The 15,994-nt window shown below is 43.3% G+C and overlaps 1 protein-coding gene and 1 non-coding gene across 6 annotated transcripts in view; one reads left to right on the forward strand and one right to left on the reverse strand.

The window, feature by feature from the left end:
• Positions 1-15,994, forward strand: part of DENND5B (DENN domain containing 5B) — a 145,743-nt gene that overhangs the window by 94,686 nt on the left and 35,063 nt on the right. For 4 of the 5 annotated variants that reach the window (XM_056846143.1, XM_056846142.1, XM_056846144.1 and 1 more), the window contains 2 exons: positions 1,537-1,687; positions 11,708-11,801. In XM_056846143.1, coding sequence (XP_056702121.1) covers positions 1,537-1,687; positions 11,708-11,801 — 245 coding nt within the window. Of the gene's footprint in view, positions 1-1,536; positions 1,688-11,707; positions 11,802-13,832; positions 13,944-15,994 lie in introns of all 5 variants that reach the window. The other variant, XM_056846146.1, reaches the window with a different exon arrangement.
• Positions 12,322-12,393, reverse strand: TRNAV-GAC (transfer RNA valine (anticodon GAC)). The gene has a single exon. It is a non-coding gene; the product is annotated as a tRNA-Val (tRNA).

The following is a 15,994-nucleotide window of genomic DNA, read 5'->3' on the forward strand; positions in this document are numbered from 1 at the left end:
CAGGGATATCTGGGACAAGGGAGCAGTGAATCATCCATCAACCCCTTCAGAAGAAATGGAGTGATTCATATGAATGTCTCTGCTTAATTCATAGTTGGTAACATTACCCTTGAGTAGCTGGCTAAATGCCAGTATCTTAGGCAAGACACAAAGGGAGAAAAAATCCCAAACATTTCTGCTTGGAATGCTTTAGAAGGGCCTTTTCTGCAGGTCCCCTGTGCAAGTAGAGTGTGACCCTTTTTTTCTATAAATTGACTTGCTGTTTATGGAAATGGAGCGAAATGGATTTGCCGTTTTATATTTGCAGTATAGTTCTTCCGCTCTGATCTGGATAGCTCAGCCTAACCTGATCTTGTCAGATCTCAGGAGCTAAGCTGGGTCGACCCTGGCAAGTATATGGATGGGAGACCTCCAAGGAATACCAGGGTCATGACGTGGAGGCAGGTACCTCTGAATGTCTCTTGCCTTGAAAACCCTATGGCGTCTCCATAAGTCAGCAGTGACATAAGAGCAAAAAAAAGTTCTTCCATCAATAGGAAAATTGCACTACGTGAGACTTCTCCCATTGTAGTGCTTGTGAGAGTTGTTGAAATGTTTCTTCTCTGCAATTCTTAACAGTATAGGAACCTTCTTGGAGTTGACCTATGGTACAATTTTTCCTCGACTCCCTAGCTCATACTTCTCCAAATGCTACCTTTGAGCCATTTCCCCAGTTCCTTCTTTTGCCCATTACATCCCTTTGTTGAATTCTGCGTTCCCCCATCCCTACAGTTTTTCTCCAGTCACACTGACATTTCACTTCCTTCAAAATCCAGTATATGGACTGTGGACATTTTTCTGCTGAAAGCCTCTTTCCCTCAGAATCTGAAATGTTCGTGAGCATTCCGTGATATCAAAACATCTTAGCCAATGGTTTTTGCTGAGGAGACTTCACCTCCATTCAGTTTGGGATGTGACAAAACAGATGGTTCTCCGTAACAGCCTCTGTGTAGTCCCACATACAGACAGTGTGCACATAAACCATAACTTTTTGACAGGAGTGAAGAACACCCCCGCTACCTTCCCTTGGCTAAAAAACACCATCTTGTCCTAGCCACCTGAGCCAGAAGGTTGGGGTCTTTCCTGTTCAATAGTTTCTTTGATGGCAGTGAAAAGATGTACAAAGACATTTTGTTTTGTTTTGTTCTCAAGACAAGAATTAGGTAAGCTCTCCATTATGGTGATCGGTCCACCTTTTCCCTCTGAGACATCCCATCCCCCTCTCCTGCTTGAAGTTATGGCTAATAGTCATGATTACCCTTTTGCCCTGGTATCCATAGCACAGCAGTTACATTTTATCTTAAAGTATGCCTGACGTGGGGCAAGGCTTCTTCCTCGGATGATAATTTTCTTTGCCTCACCTGTGTGGGCTACCCTAGAATTCTTCGGACGGGCGGACCTTCAGCCAAGTTTCAGGGGTTGGTCTTGGCTGTGGAAGACAAATGCCTTGCTTTTAAGTGACTGCAATGTATTAATCCAGCGTATGTTGATTTTCAGCTCAGGCCATCGAACAGCGGCTGATGAAGATCGATCACACGGCAATTCATCCACACTTGCTCGATATGAAAATAGGTCAAGGCAAATACGAACAAGGCTTCTTCCCAAAGCTTCAGTCAGATGTGTTAGCAACTGGGCCTACTAATAACAAGTAAGCTTTTAAAAATAAATCAGTATATACAACGATTTATCACAATAAGTCGGCTGCTTTTTATGTGGTAGATCCTATTCCTGTGGGAACTGAGAAACCAGTAACATCTGGTGTGCCGACTCCTTATTTTAACAGTCCTCCCCTCTGTCCCTTCCTCTCTTGAAATCACATTGCTCTAATATACCTTAAGTGGGGCTGACCTTGAAAAGTGTTCATAAGCTTTAGCTAGTGCAAAGTGCCTTATCTCATATCCTAATAGGATGGAACATAGTGTCTAATAAGCTAGAGACCATAAAAAGGGCAGACTCGTCCACAGAATCCTTCTGGGTGATGATTCCGGGCCCCAAAGGAGAATTAGTACTGGGGACGTTCTATCGGCCTCCTGACCAAATGGCTCAGGGTGATCTTGAGATGGAGAATGAAATTAGGGAAGCATGTAAAGGTAATGAAGTAGTAATAATGGGAGACTTCAACTTCCTTCATATTGATTGGATAAATGTATGCTCCAGTCAAGCCAAAGAGATAAATTTTTTAGATATCCTAAATGACTGTGCCCTCAAACAGTTGGTCATAGACCCAACCAGAGGGGAGGCGATCCTGGATTTAGTACTCTGTGGTGCTGCCAGTGATTTAGGGCGGGATGTGGATGTAGTTGAGCCAGTTGGCAATAGTGATCACAATGGCATCAAATTTAATTTATATGTAAGTGGGAAAGTGACTGGGAAATCTCACACAATTACCTTTGACTTTAAAAGAGGGAACTTCTCTAAAATGAGAAAACTTGTAAAGAGGAAGTTGAAAGGAACAGTTTGGAGGGTTTAAACTCTTGAAAAGGCTTGGGGGTTACTCAAGTCCACATTACTAGAGGCTCAGCTAGCTTGTATACTGCAGGTCAGGAAAGGTAGTAATAAGTCCAAGAGGTCACCACCATGGCTAACATGTAAGGTGAAGGAAGCAATTAGAGAAAAAAAGTCTTCCTTCAGAGACTGGAAGGTTTGCCCAAATGAGGCAAACAGAAGCAAACACAAACTTGCACAAAGGAAATGCAAGCAGATAATTCGAGATGCAAAAAAAGATTTTGAGGGGCATATTGCTAAACACATCAAAACAAACAATAAGAAATTCTTTAAGTATATTAGGAGTAGGAAACCAGCTAGGGAAGCGGTTGGACCATTGGATGACAATGGGAGTAAAGGAACTCTTAAGGGAGGATAAAGCGATTGCTGAAAAACTAAATGAATTCTTCTCATCTGTCTTCACTGTTGAAGATACAGGGCAGATTCCTTCTCCTGAACAGAGATTTTGGAGAGGGGAAAATGAGGAACTGAGGCAAATAGTGGTAACAAGGCACGAAGTCCTAGAACGTCTAGACAAACTGCAAACTAACAAGTCACAGGGACCAGACGGTATTCATCCTAGAGTTCATCCTAGAACTCAAATGGGAAATTGCTGAACTTCTAACAACGATATGTAATATGTCCCTTCAATCAGCCTCTGTACCAGAGGACTGGAGAATGGCCAATGTAACACCCATTTATAAAAAAGGTTCCAGGGGGGGACCCAGTGGAAAGCATTATTAAAGATAGAATTGTCAAGCATATAGAAGGGCAAGGTCTGCTAGGCAAAACCCAACATGGCTTCTGTAAGGGTAGGTCCTGTCTCACTAACCTATTAGAGTTTTTTGAAAGCGTTAGTAAGCATGTGGACAGGAATGAGCCTGTGGATATTGTGTATTTGGATTTCCAAAAAGCTTTTGACAAAGTCCCCCACCAAAGACTGCTAAGCAAACTTCATAGTCACGGGATAAGAGGACAAGTCCTCTTATGGACTGAGAGCTGGCTAAAAAATAGGAAGCAGAGAGTAGGAATCAATGGTCAGTTCTCACAATGGCGGGATGTGAGCAGTGGGGTGCCTCAGGGATCTGTGTTGGGACCGGTGCTTTTCAACCTGTTCATCAATGACCTGGAGTTGGGGTTAAACAGTGAAGTAGCCAAGTTTGCAGATGACACCAAATTATTTAGGGTGGTTAAAACAAAATCGGACTGTGAAGAGCTCCAGAAGGATCTCTGCATACTGGAAGAATGGGCATTAAAATGGCAAATGAGATTCAATGTGAGTAAGTGTAAAGTGATGCATATTGGGACAAAAAATCCCAACTTCACATATACACTGATGGGATCTGTGCTGGCAGCGACAGACCAAGAAAGGGATCTTGGGCTGGTAGTGGATAGCTCAATGAAGATGTCAACCCAATGTGCGGCTGCTGTAAAAAAGGCAAATTCCATGCTGGCTATAATTAGACGAGGAATAGAGAATAAAACTGCTGATATCATACTGCCCTTGTACAAATCTATGGTGAGACCACACTTGGAATACTGTGTACAGTTCTGGTCACCACACCTAAAAAAGGATATTACAGAGCTTGAGAAGGTGCAGAAAAGAGCAACCAAAATGATTAAGGGACTAGAGCAACTGTCCTATGGGGAGCGGTTAAGACGCTTAGGGCTGTTTAGCTTGGAAAGAAGGCGGCTGAGGGGAGACATGATAGAGGTCTATAAAATTATGCATGGTTTGGAGAGAGTGGACAGGGAGAAGTTTTTCTCCCTCTCCCATAATACTAGAACACGGGGTCATCTGCTAAAGCTGGAGGGAGAGAGATTCAAAACAGATAAAAGGAAGTATTTTTTCACACAATGCATAGTTAAATTGTGGAACTCCCTGCCCCAGGATGCGGTGATGGCTGCCAGCTTGGAGGGCTTTAAGAGGGGAGTGGACATATTCATGGAGGAGAGGGGTATTCATGGCTGTTAGTTAGAATGAATATTAGTCATGCTGCATACCTATTCTCTCTAGTATCAGAGGAGCATGCCTATTATTTTGGGTGCGGTGAAACACAGGCAGGATGATGCTGCTGCACTCGTCTTGTTAGTGGCTTCCTAGAGGCACCTGGTTGGCTACTGTGTGAACAGACTGCTGGACTTGATGGGCCTTGGTCTGATCCAGCAGGGCCTTTCTTATGTTCTTATTAACTCTGAGGGTGTATTATAGTAAGTTTTTTAGCGTCTGCACCAGTTCCTGTTTGTCCTCTGCATTTAGAATGTGGTAACTTAAAAAAGGAACTCCGTGGCGCAGGAGTGGTAAGCTGCAGTACTGCAGTCCAAGCTCTGCTCATGACCTGAGTTCGATCACGAAGGAATAGAATCTGTGTGATTATAAATGTATGTATGTGTTTTTTTTTCTTGTTAAAAAATTAATAAAATATCTTGGTGGGGGGGAAGGAAGTCGGTTTCAGGTAGCTGTTTCAAGGTTGACTCAGCCTTCCACCCTTCCCAGGTCGGTAAAATGAGTCCCCAGCTTGCTGGGGGTAAAGTGTAGATGACTGGGGAAGGCACTGGCAAACCACCCTGTAAACAAAGCCTGCCTGGTAAACGTCGGGATGTGACGTCACCCCATGGGTCAGGAATGACCCGGTGCTTGCACAGGGGACCTTTACCTTTTTTTAACTTAAAAAAAATATTATCTTCCCGGTAGCGCACTCTCCTCTTATCCTGAAGCAGAACTTTTTTACACTTGTGAATTTTGATCTGAGTCTTTAGCTTCTTCCTTCCTAATAACAAAAATGAATTCTAATTAAGCAGGAACAAAGAGTTTGTTGGGCTTCTGCAAGTGATTTTAAAGTTTAAAGTAATGGTTAACTTAGAGTGAATCAGACACGTACACAGCGGAATCAGAGTAATTAAATAAGCTCTCTAATATGTTAATCTCAACTGAGTATCCTGTAATTCTTTGTAATTGATTTACAAAGAAACAAAATGCATTGGTAGAGCAGCCTGCAGACAGAACATGACAGCTTGTGAAATGCTTCTGAACTTCTTATCTCCTGTTCTTCGTGCACTTTTGACCAGCTGATGGAAACAACAATAACAATCCTTGCCTTTAGCTGCGGTCTTATGCACTCCTCACAGATAGTGTCTGTCACTCGCCAGGGGATGCTATGAGTGTCTAAAGTCAAGCCACCACCTTCCATGTGACTCTCATAACTGCAAGAGTTAATATTTTCCCAGTGACAAAATATTGCTATTGGAACGCTGGAAAAATTCTGCAGAAGCTGGAGGAAAGATTCTGCACACACCCCCAACACACACCCAGTTTGCTTTGTAAATCTTTTGTACTATAAACTGGTCCTCTGGAGAAGACCTGAAGTTAGCGGTCATGTGACATTCCCAGCACCAACCACAGTGTCGAATTGGGATTTACTTCTTTGGGCTTGGATGTGTTTTATTCTTGTTGTCCTCCTTTTGAGATGCACACATGCCCCCCTCCCCGACAAAAAGCCTCTATATTGCAGTTTTAGGGACTGATGAGTGAGATTATGGGAGAGGGGGTCTCAGATTCAAGGCCAGCTCTGGTCCAAAATAATGCAATGCGTCAGACGTGCAAAACAGTCACTGGGTATATTGTTTACAAAAAGCTGCCCTGTAAGGCTGCAGATTTGACTGGAGGAAGAATAGTTGCTTGATCTACACCAGCGTGGTGTAGTGGTTAAGAGCAATGGTTTGGAGCTGTGGATTCTGATCTGGAGAACCGGGTTTGATTCCCCACTCCTCCACATGAACTGTGGAGGCTAATCTGGTGAACTGGATTTGTTTCCCCACTCCTCCACACGAAGCCAGCTGGGTGACCTTGGGCTAGACCAGTGGTTCCCAACCATTTTTGACCAGGGACCACTAGGACTTTTTTGTTCGGTGCAGGGACCCCAAGGTTCAAAAATTCAAAATTCCAAAAATTTGAAAATAAACTTTAATCATAACTGTTAGTTAAACATTAAACTTAGAATAATATTTGAATATATATATATTTTTAATAGATAACTTTTAATTGAAAATATTAATTTATTATGGGTTTAGAACTTTGTTTTGCGGACCTTAATTTAGTTCTCGTGGACCCCTGGGGGTCCACGGACCCCAGGTTGGGAACCAGTGGGCTAGACATACTCTCTTAGCCCCACCCACCTCACAGGGTGTCTGTTGTGGGGAGGGGAAGGGAAAGGTGATTGTAAGCCGGTTTGAGTCTCCCTTAAGTGGTAGAGAAAGTCAGCATATAAAAACCAACTCTTCTTCTTCTGGTCTTTTTTTCCCCTTCCAGGAATTTCTCTGTTTCCCCATTCATATTAAAGCAGAAAAATAGCCCATGGGGAAGGAATTAAGCGGTTCCTCTTGGTCATGTTTGCAGCTTTCTTGGGCTGATTTTCCTATTTTTAAAAAAGAACCTGGGCAACTGTTGCATGCACCTGCCATGTAATGTCAATAGCTTATTCTTCTCTACTGCTGAAAACATGGTCACTGGTCTTCCTGTGAGCAGGAAGAATGGGGCGCTGGCTTTGTTCCGCAGCTGCAGCAAACTGTAGGAGGAATCCAGTTCTAGGAACCTAGCTGGCACTTGCGTGGCACCAGAGGAAACTCTGGAGAAGTCCTCCACAGGTGGGAGTGCCGGTAAGGCTGGGTTTCTCTTCTGTTGCTTCCTTGGCCTCATCTGCCTCTGGCACTGGAAACCCATTAAGATGGTTTCAGAGGGTAGCCACGTTGGTCTGCAGTAGAACAGCTAGATTCGAAGACCGAGGAAGGGAGCTTTGACTCGTGAAAGCTTTTACCTCGAGAATCCTGTTGGTCTCTAAGGTGCTACTGGACTCGAATTTAGCTGGAAACCCATGCACATCACATAAAACCAAGAAGCACTAATTTCAGGCTGTATAGTGCTGGCCAGCTCACATTGTGATTTTATGAACAGTTACTTAATGGACTTATAAGAGCCCCGTGCCGCAGAGGGGTAAGCTGCAGTACTGCAGTCCAAGCTCTGCTCATGACCTGAGTTCGATCCCAACGGAAGTCGGTTTCAGGTAGCCGGCTCAAGGTTGACTCAGCCTTCCATCCTTCTGAGGTTGGTAAAATGAGTACCCAGCTTGCTGGGGGTAAAGCGAAGATGTCTGGGGAAGGCAATGGCAAACCACCCCGCAAACGGAGTCTGCCTAGTAAACGTCGGGATGTGACGTCACCCCATGGGTCAGGAATGACCTGGTGCTTGCACAGGGGACCTTTACCTTTTTTTTTTTTACTTAATGGATTTACAGGGGATTTACAAGCTTAAACTCTAGGCTTGCAGTCTTAATCTCAGATTTTTTTTGTACTAGCTACATAAGAAATGCCATAGTATGCTCAAAATTTGTCATAAAGATAGTAAAAAACCAAAAAACAAATATATATTTTTTTAAAAATTGTTTATACATACGTCTACCTCTGTCTGCTGCAGTTTCTTGTCTGGGTAATCTGCGATAAAATTATGTTTGAGCTATAATTACCAGGCTGTTGGTATGAAACATTTTGATGATATGATGTTCCTGTTGTTACGAGAGGATCAGCAAAAGATTTAAACGGCCTTTGCTGCGCAAATAATACAGCAGATGTATTGTAGTGCAGATTAACTCTTATTGGACGGCACAGAATTTTATGCACGGCACAGAATTTTATGCACATGTGCCCATCTGTTAATGCGCTGCCTCCTGCAAAGTTCAACACATCTTCACATTTTCTAAAACAACAAGGCTTTAAAATTACTTACAAATATGAAAATACAATGTAACAAATGGTTAAAGTTGCAGCAAAATAAAAACATGATAATCGTGGTGCTGTTCCCCCAAAGCTAGTCTTAAAGGGGGGATCTTTGTAAACACAAATGAAAAGGGATTTAGGTTTGGAGACTAGTAATAAGTTTAAACATTTATTCCAGTGTGAGTTCTCATGACTGTTGGACTTACGAAAGCTCATGCTGATGGAATAAATGTTACAGGTTGAGTATCCCTTATCCGGATATCCAATATCTGGACTAACCCGAAAACCAGACTTTTTGAGCTGGCGTTAAGGCATTATTCACACGCCCTCAGCAGCACGCCAATTTGCTTCCTGATGGTTCAATGTACACAAAATTATTTAAAGTATTGTTTAAAATTACATTCAGGCTATGTATATATAAAGTGTATATAGACATATATAAAACATTAATGAATTTTGTGTTTAGACTTGGGTCCCATCCCCAAGATATCTCATTATATATATGCAGATAATCCAAAATATGGAGAGATCTGAAATGCAGACCACTCCTGGTCCCAAGCGGTCCGGATAAGGGATACTCAACCTGTATTAGACAAAGAAGAGTTGGTTTTTATATGCCGACTTTCTCTGCCACTTAAGGAAGAATCAAACTGGCTTTCAATTACCTTCCCCTCCCCACAACAGACAGCTTGCGAGGTAGGTGGGGCTGAGAGAGCTCTAAGAGAGCTGTGACTAGCCCAAGGTCACCCAGCTGGCTTCATGTGTAGGAGTGGGGAAACCAACCCGGTTCACCAGTTTAGAGTCCACCACTCATGTGGAGGAGTTGGGAATCAAACACAATTCTCCAGATTAGAGTCCATCACTCCAAACCACCACTCTTAACCACTACACTACGCTAGTTTTTAAGGCACCATTGGACCTCTGCTTTTAGCCTAATATAGGCAGACATCTGTAACTGTTTCGAATGTTCATGAAGATACTAATTTTTGCCCTCAGGAGTGGTCTCGGAAGTGAAGTGGTCTTGGAGCAAGCCAAGCTGAGTGGCCCTTGGGGTACTACAGTCCCAGACTGCAAGGGGGGTTCACTCAGTTCTGCAGTGCAAACACTGGTTATTCACTTTCCCAGTAATCCCTCCTGAAAACTGGCAACGCTGTGGGGAAAGACCATTGGTGAACTGACAGCTGTTGCCTCTGTCAATGAAGGGTCTGAGCCAAGTGGCCATTGCGGCAGAGTTGCTGATCCTTGGCTGTGTTTGCTTCTGACCTCCAGCACTCCTCAAAGGCAGTGGTCCACCAGGAAATGCCCCTGTAAGGGACAATCCACCCCTTTTAACTTTTGTTAATGAGTTTACATAGTTTCCGAGAAGGCCCTTAGTAAAGCAGAGAGCTAGCGTTACACTTGCATCTGAGCTAAGAGCATACATCCCCATTCAGCCATCAAAAAGCTCCCTCTGCTAACAAGAAGTGGAACAAGTCACAATTTATCACTTGATTATCCACATATCAGAACAAAATCTCTCCCGCGCAATTGGCCTATGGAACTCTTTTCCATCAGAATTTCAGATGTCTAGTATGCTGTTGACGTGGGTTGCGTAGAAGGCAGAGGGAAATTGGTACATAAGGGCAGTTGATAATAACGGAAATTCACATGGTCATAGAGTTCCTTCCTTGCCCAACTACAGATAAATGAAATATTATTTGTGGAAGATGTTCAAGATCAGGACCAGCCTCAGCCTTTGGGGAAATGATGTCGTATAGGGTACGGTGGCCAGTTCAGAGATACCATTAAAAAGAAGTAGAATAATAGAATCATAGAGTTGGGACCACCAGGGTCATCTAGTCGAACCCCCTGCACAATGCAGGGAATTCACAACTTCCTCCCCCCACACCCCCAGTGACCCCTACTCCATGCCCAGAAGATGGGAAAAAACCCTCCAGGGTCCCTGGCCAAACTGGGCTGGAGGAAAATTGCGGGGGGAGGGTTGGGGTCACTGAGGATGTGGGGGGGGGGAGGTAGTTGTGAATTTCCTGCATTGTGCAGGGGGTTGGACTAGATGACCCTGGTGGTCCTTTCCAACTCTGTGATTCTATGCTTCCTGATCCCAACGCTGCAATCAGCATTACCCTGGGCATGTAAGAAAGGGCCATGAGAGCTGACACTGACACAACCCTTCCTGCCCTCCCTCTCATTATTTGCTTAAGTTCATAGAATCAGCATTGCTGACAGATGGCCATCTAGCCTCTGCTTAAAAACCTCCAAAGAAGGACAGTCCACCACCTCAATTAATAATTATAGCAATAATAATACTATTTCAGTGCAGGCTATATATTGTTTGAACTGCCTGCAGGTCCGTACTGTAGCTTTATATCACAACTCTATGCGCCATTTAGAAATGCGATTTTTAATCTGCTAGGGCTGTTCTAACTTATTTTTTATATGATTTTATAGTTTTATTGTATTTTTTGTGGTTTATGTGAGCCACTCTGAGCCCGCCGTGTTGGGGTAGAGCAGGTTATAAGAAAGATAAATAAATAAAACAAATAAAATTACTTTTCACCTCAAAGGAGGTAGGGGAGAAGGGGGACTTCCTTTTATTGGATAGCTAAATGTCTTGAGCCCTTTAGGATGCAATCTCACAGGAACAAACTCTGGCTGTAATAACCAGAGAGTGTCTGTTGGAGATTTACATCCACACATTTACTGTGTTCTTGTGTAGCATTTCTTGAAGTCGATAGCTTCCCTCCTTAACTGGTTATGAATGTCTGCCTTGAGGAGGCAGTCATAGGCTCTTCTTTCACTGAAATATAAAGAGATTGCATGCTTAAAGACACTGGGAACAGCAGCCTCTTCTTTATCTGGCTTATTAGTTCTGCCCAAATGAAGAACTGAACTTGTACGCTATTATCCAGCCAAGAGTAACTTGCAATGTGTTAATATGACATGCTGCCTACACATTAGGAAGAATTTTCTAACAGTTAGAGCAGTTCCTCAGTGGAACAGGCTTCCTCGGGAGGTGGTGAGTTCTCATTCCCTGGAGGTTTTTAAGAAGAGGTTAGATGGCCATCTGTCAGCAATGCTGATTCTATGACCTTAAGCAGATCATGAAAGGGACGGCATCTTGGCCATCTTCTGGGCATGGAGTAGGGGTCACTGGGGTGTGTGGGAGGGGGAGGTAGTTGTGAATTTCCTGTATTGTGCTGGGGGTTGGACTAGGTGACCCTGGTGGTCCCTTCCAACTCTGATTCCCTATCCTCTTCCCCATCCATTTGGCTCATAGCATGCCCTTCTGTTACCTTATTTTTTGAGATGAATATCAGACTTGTAAACACATGTATTGGAGAATAAAAACCGTTATTGTAGTCGATGCTGAATGTAGTTACAGATTCTTGCCTCCATTCCTTTTTATCAACTTCAGTCGGTGGGTTAGTCGGAGCGCTACAGCACAGCGCAGGAAAGATCGCCTTCGCCAGCATTCAGAACATATTGGTTTGGACAACGATTTAAGAGAGGTGAGTGGCTTTGTGGTTTTGCAAGCAATCCCAGGGCTCCATGTTCAAGAGCGTTAGTGAAATCATAGGCTACTAAACCTGGCAATTTTTAGAGGGTGGAACATTTCCAAGCACCTCTTGAATAGCTTAACGCTGTATGAAACGTAAAATACATGTATTATTTTCCAGACGTGCAGAGCCTTTACAATGAATGTGAACTGGTATGATTATTACTATAATTGAAAACAACTAAACTTAGATGTTGTTGCAAGCTACAATCAAAAGGGTGGAAGGGGGAGGATGGAGGAATGTAAGCCTGACGTCTTGCTGGTTGCTTCTTTAAATTCTATTTAATGTACATTTAAGACATTGCTATGAGTCTCTGGGACTACTATGCCTACGTATGAATTAATGAAGCTGCCTTATACTGAATCAGACCCTTGGTCCATCAAATTCAGTATTGTCTACTCTGACTGGCAGCGGCTCTCCAGGGTCTCAGGCACAGGTCTTTCACATCACCTACTTGCCTAGTCCCTTTAACTGGAGATGCCGGGGATTGAACCTGGGACCTTCTGCTTGTCAAGCAGATGCTCTACCACTGAGCCACAACCCCTCCACTATAAGGCTGGAGACAGATGGTCTTGAAGCTGACAGCATTGTTTCCCATGATATGTACACAAGGCCCTGGCAGCGGTTCTTTTGAGTCCGGTTCTGACTTGTAAACCTGTCTCATGCAAACATACAATCTCATAAGTAATAAAAGGAAAAATTCTTTATTTTGGGAATGACATAAATAGTGGGGTCGCCCAGAATGGGCCTCCTGTATCCCCAGCTCCCATTTCTTTCCATCATGTGCATTTGCTCGCGTGCACACACAAATATGCGTATGTGATTGGGCTCTGCATGAACATATTGCTGTTTATGATCAAACAGTTTCTATACTTTTCTTGTAAACTTTATACAAACTCACAAAAGCCACACCAGAGGCAAGAAAAGATTTCTTCTCATGAAATGGGAACAGTTGTTTTTAAATACTCCTGGGTTTTGGATTTAATTTATGATTTGCTGTGTCCCCACTGTAAGTGCTCCTGGGAAACTGTAAATGCTCCTGGGAAATAGGCATGCTAAAAATGAGATTTGCCTTACTGTAATTTCTATCTCTCAAAATCTCTCAATCCATTCAATTTAATAAACGGCTTCATTTTAAAAAAAGTATTCAAATACCCTCTCTGATATTGCATGTCTGGTATACTCATTATTAAATGAGCTCCCACAATTAGGCATTAGATTAAGTTATGACTGTTGGCTGGTGGTGGAAGCACCCAGTGGGAGAATATCATGACTCAAAGGCAAATGTCCTACATGTTAATACAAGAGAAGTTGCAGCTCCCTGTTGGAACTGATTAATATCTCTACCTCCAAAGCCATAAATCATAGTTCCTGTATGCTTCCTTACCAAGCATCCTTTTTTTTTTACCCTAAGTGCTTGAGTTTCGATCAGGCTAAGTGTGTATTGTACTGCTTAGGATTTTCCCCTCCGAAAGGGAGATCTTAGACATGTTTTAAATTTGGAGATTCCTGTGTAGCTTGTTCGAACATTGTCTTGTCTGCGCCTTTTCCTGTTTCTCTCTTCTTTATTAAAGAACAAATTAGCCTTTGTAAAAATATTATTACATCCATCTTGTTTACTTGTTATTATTTTAGTTGGCCCAGAGTAAAACATTCTGATGCTTTTGCGTCATTGCCGATTTCCAGGATTCATTGCAACCTACAATTTGGTTTGGGTTTTTTGACCTGTAATTTTTACAAGCAATTAAGGGAGGTGTGTTTTTTTTCCCACTGAAAGGCAGCAAAACAGTATTTAGGACACTTTATTTATGTTATGACTGAAAACATCGTGCTATTCTGTATAAACGTTTCCAGTGCTTTCTCGTTTGTCAATACTCTTATTTTTTTTTCTTTTTGTTTGCTTTGACCCATACGCATGCCTGTTTTGCTTTGCCGTTCTCTCTTCGCCATCCGCCGTCTCTGGTTATGTCTGCCTCCTCTTAGCTATCGAAGGAGTTCTTGATTCATCAGAACTCCATGGCATTCTGGGAGTGGGACCAGGGCCCACCCCCACCCGCACGACCACCTAAAAAATCATTCTCTGAATGTTCCCTGGTATGTTTTCTTTAATTTTGCAAAGAGCTGCTTTCCTGACCACACCAGTCACTGCTTCGTAGTAGAATTTCATGCACGCTTTTTTGGGGAGTAGTGGTTTGAAGCGTGGCCACAATCGGGCGAGTAATTCTGGCAGTGTCCACAATTGGAGACCTTGTTTGTAGCTTTACAGACTGAGGCTTGAAAGAGACATTCGGATTTAATCTTCCTTTCCCTAGAATGCTGTCAGTCCAGCCTAAAACCTCCCAAATAAAGGTGCGCTCAGTAAAATGGAAGCCATTGGGGCCTGCAAACAGGTGGTCCTTTTTAGACTTTTAAAGCCCATTTGTCTGTCCAAAGACCACACCTATAACAAATGTAAAATTCGGTTTTAGCCAATAACAGTTGTGGTCATAACTTTTACAATACCTATTTGAGAAAATGACAAAGTTATTATCCCAAATCTTCAGGGAATTTACACTTGTCAGATTAGAACCACACTTTGAATAACCGTCACCCATCCTTTTCCTTACTTATTTTCTCCCTCTAGTTTGTTGTCTTTAGGGTTGCCAACTCCAGACTGAATAATTCCTGGAGATTTGAGGGTTGAGCCTTGGGAGAGCAAAGTTTGGGGAGGGGCCTCGGGGTATGATGCCATAGAGCCCACCCTCCGAAGCAGCCATTTTCTCCAGGGGAACTGATCTCTGTCATCTTCAAGATCAGTTGTAAATCCAGGAGACCGCCAGGCCCCACCTGGAGGTTGGCAACCCTAACCTGCCTTTCCATTGCCGTTTTTCCACAGCTGTTGCTATCTGGTAGTTTGTCATTGCTGAGGTTTATTGAAGTGAAGGTATGAACTGGCTTTTTTTCCCCCCCAGTACCTAGTTTGATGCTGTGCCTTTTTTGTCCCAAAGCAGAAGAGTGAATGAATTATATTACTGCTGTGTTCTCCATTCCTGTCAACAGAAACTGAGCTGCTGCAGGGTTAGACCTGAAATGAGGAGAGCAGGAAGCTCAAGGCAGAACTACACATTGTGTGGGATTCTGTTAACACTTTTTAGCCATTTCTTTTTGTTTTCTTTTTTTCTCTTTAGAGCACAGCTCCTTTCAAGGGGCAGGCTGGCACAAGTGGGCACGAACCCCTTTCCTTGCCTTTTTTCCCTGATGGAAATCTACCCACGCACCCACCCCGCCAAACTGGTTTTATCCCTGCTGGACAAAATGTATGGGTGTCTTTAAACGGAACGAAAGGCAGCTCGAGGGGGCTGCTTTTCTGCAGGAAAATGAGTAAAGGAGAAGGGTTGACTTAAAAATAGTCCTTCCTGTGCTGGTCTTCCTCGTTTGAAAGCACAGCCCCACTAGCAGCTTTGTAGAAGAAGAGAGAGAAAGGGATTGCATAACTATGGGGGTTACCGCACTTGTATTCCCAGCGATGTATTAAGAGTTTGAAAATGTTATAAAAAATACTGGTCGCACTTTCTATGTATTCCCACCGATGTATTAAGAGTTTGAAACGTTATAAAAAATACTATTCGCACTATGTTTGGCCCCTTTAGCTGTGAAGATGTCTTCCAACCATTTATTAGCCGTGGCGTCCAAAAACCCTTTTAAAGGGATGTTTTTTATAACATTTTCAAACTCTTAATACATCGCTGGGAATATAAAGTGCGGTAACCCCTATTAAGAATATGCAGCTGTTCCCTCAGATCTTTGGGAAGAGAATAAGCACATACAGAACAGACAACTCTCTTGGCCCCTAGAGGTGGCACAATTGATTTGCAATTGGCAAAGCCTGGTGACAAGTCTTGCATCACTATGGATGTCTTTATATCTGGCTGCCATTTTATATATATACCAGCAGGAGCTTCTCAGAGGTGAGGTTGGTGATCTGTGCGCCCATCATGACGTCACTTCCAGGTTGAGGCGGAAGCGCCAGCATCGTGCTGGGGACGCTCTAGCACTCTTTCCAACAACTCTGTGGTTTCCCTAGAGTTTTTTTTGGGGGGGGGAGTGCTAGAATGTCAACCTGGAAGTGACATCATCGCGCTGGGAGCGCAGATCGCTCCCCCTCC

The sequence above is a fragment of the Euleptes europaea genome, chromosome 3 (assembly GCF_029931775.1).
Source record: "Euleptes europaea isolate rEulEur1 chromosome 3, rEulEur1.hap1, whole genome shotgun sequence".
Classification (NCBI taxonomy): Eukaryota; Metazoa; Chordata; class Lepidosauria; order Squamata; family Sphaerodactylidae; genus Euleptes; species Euleptes europaea.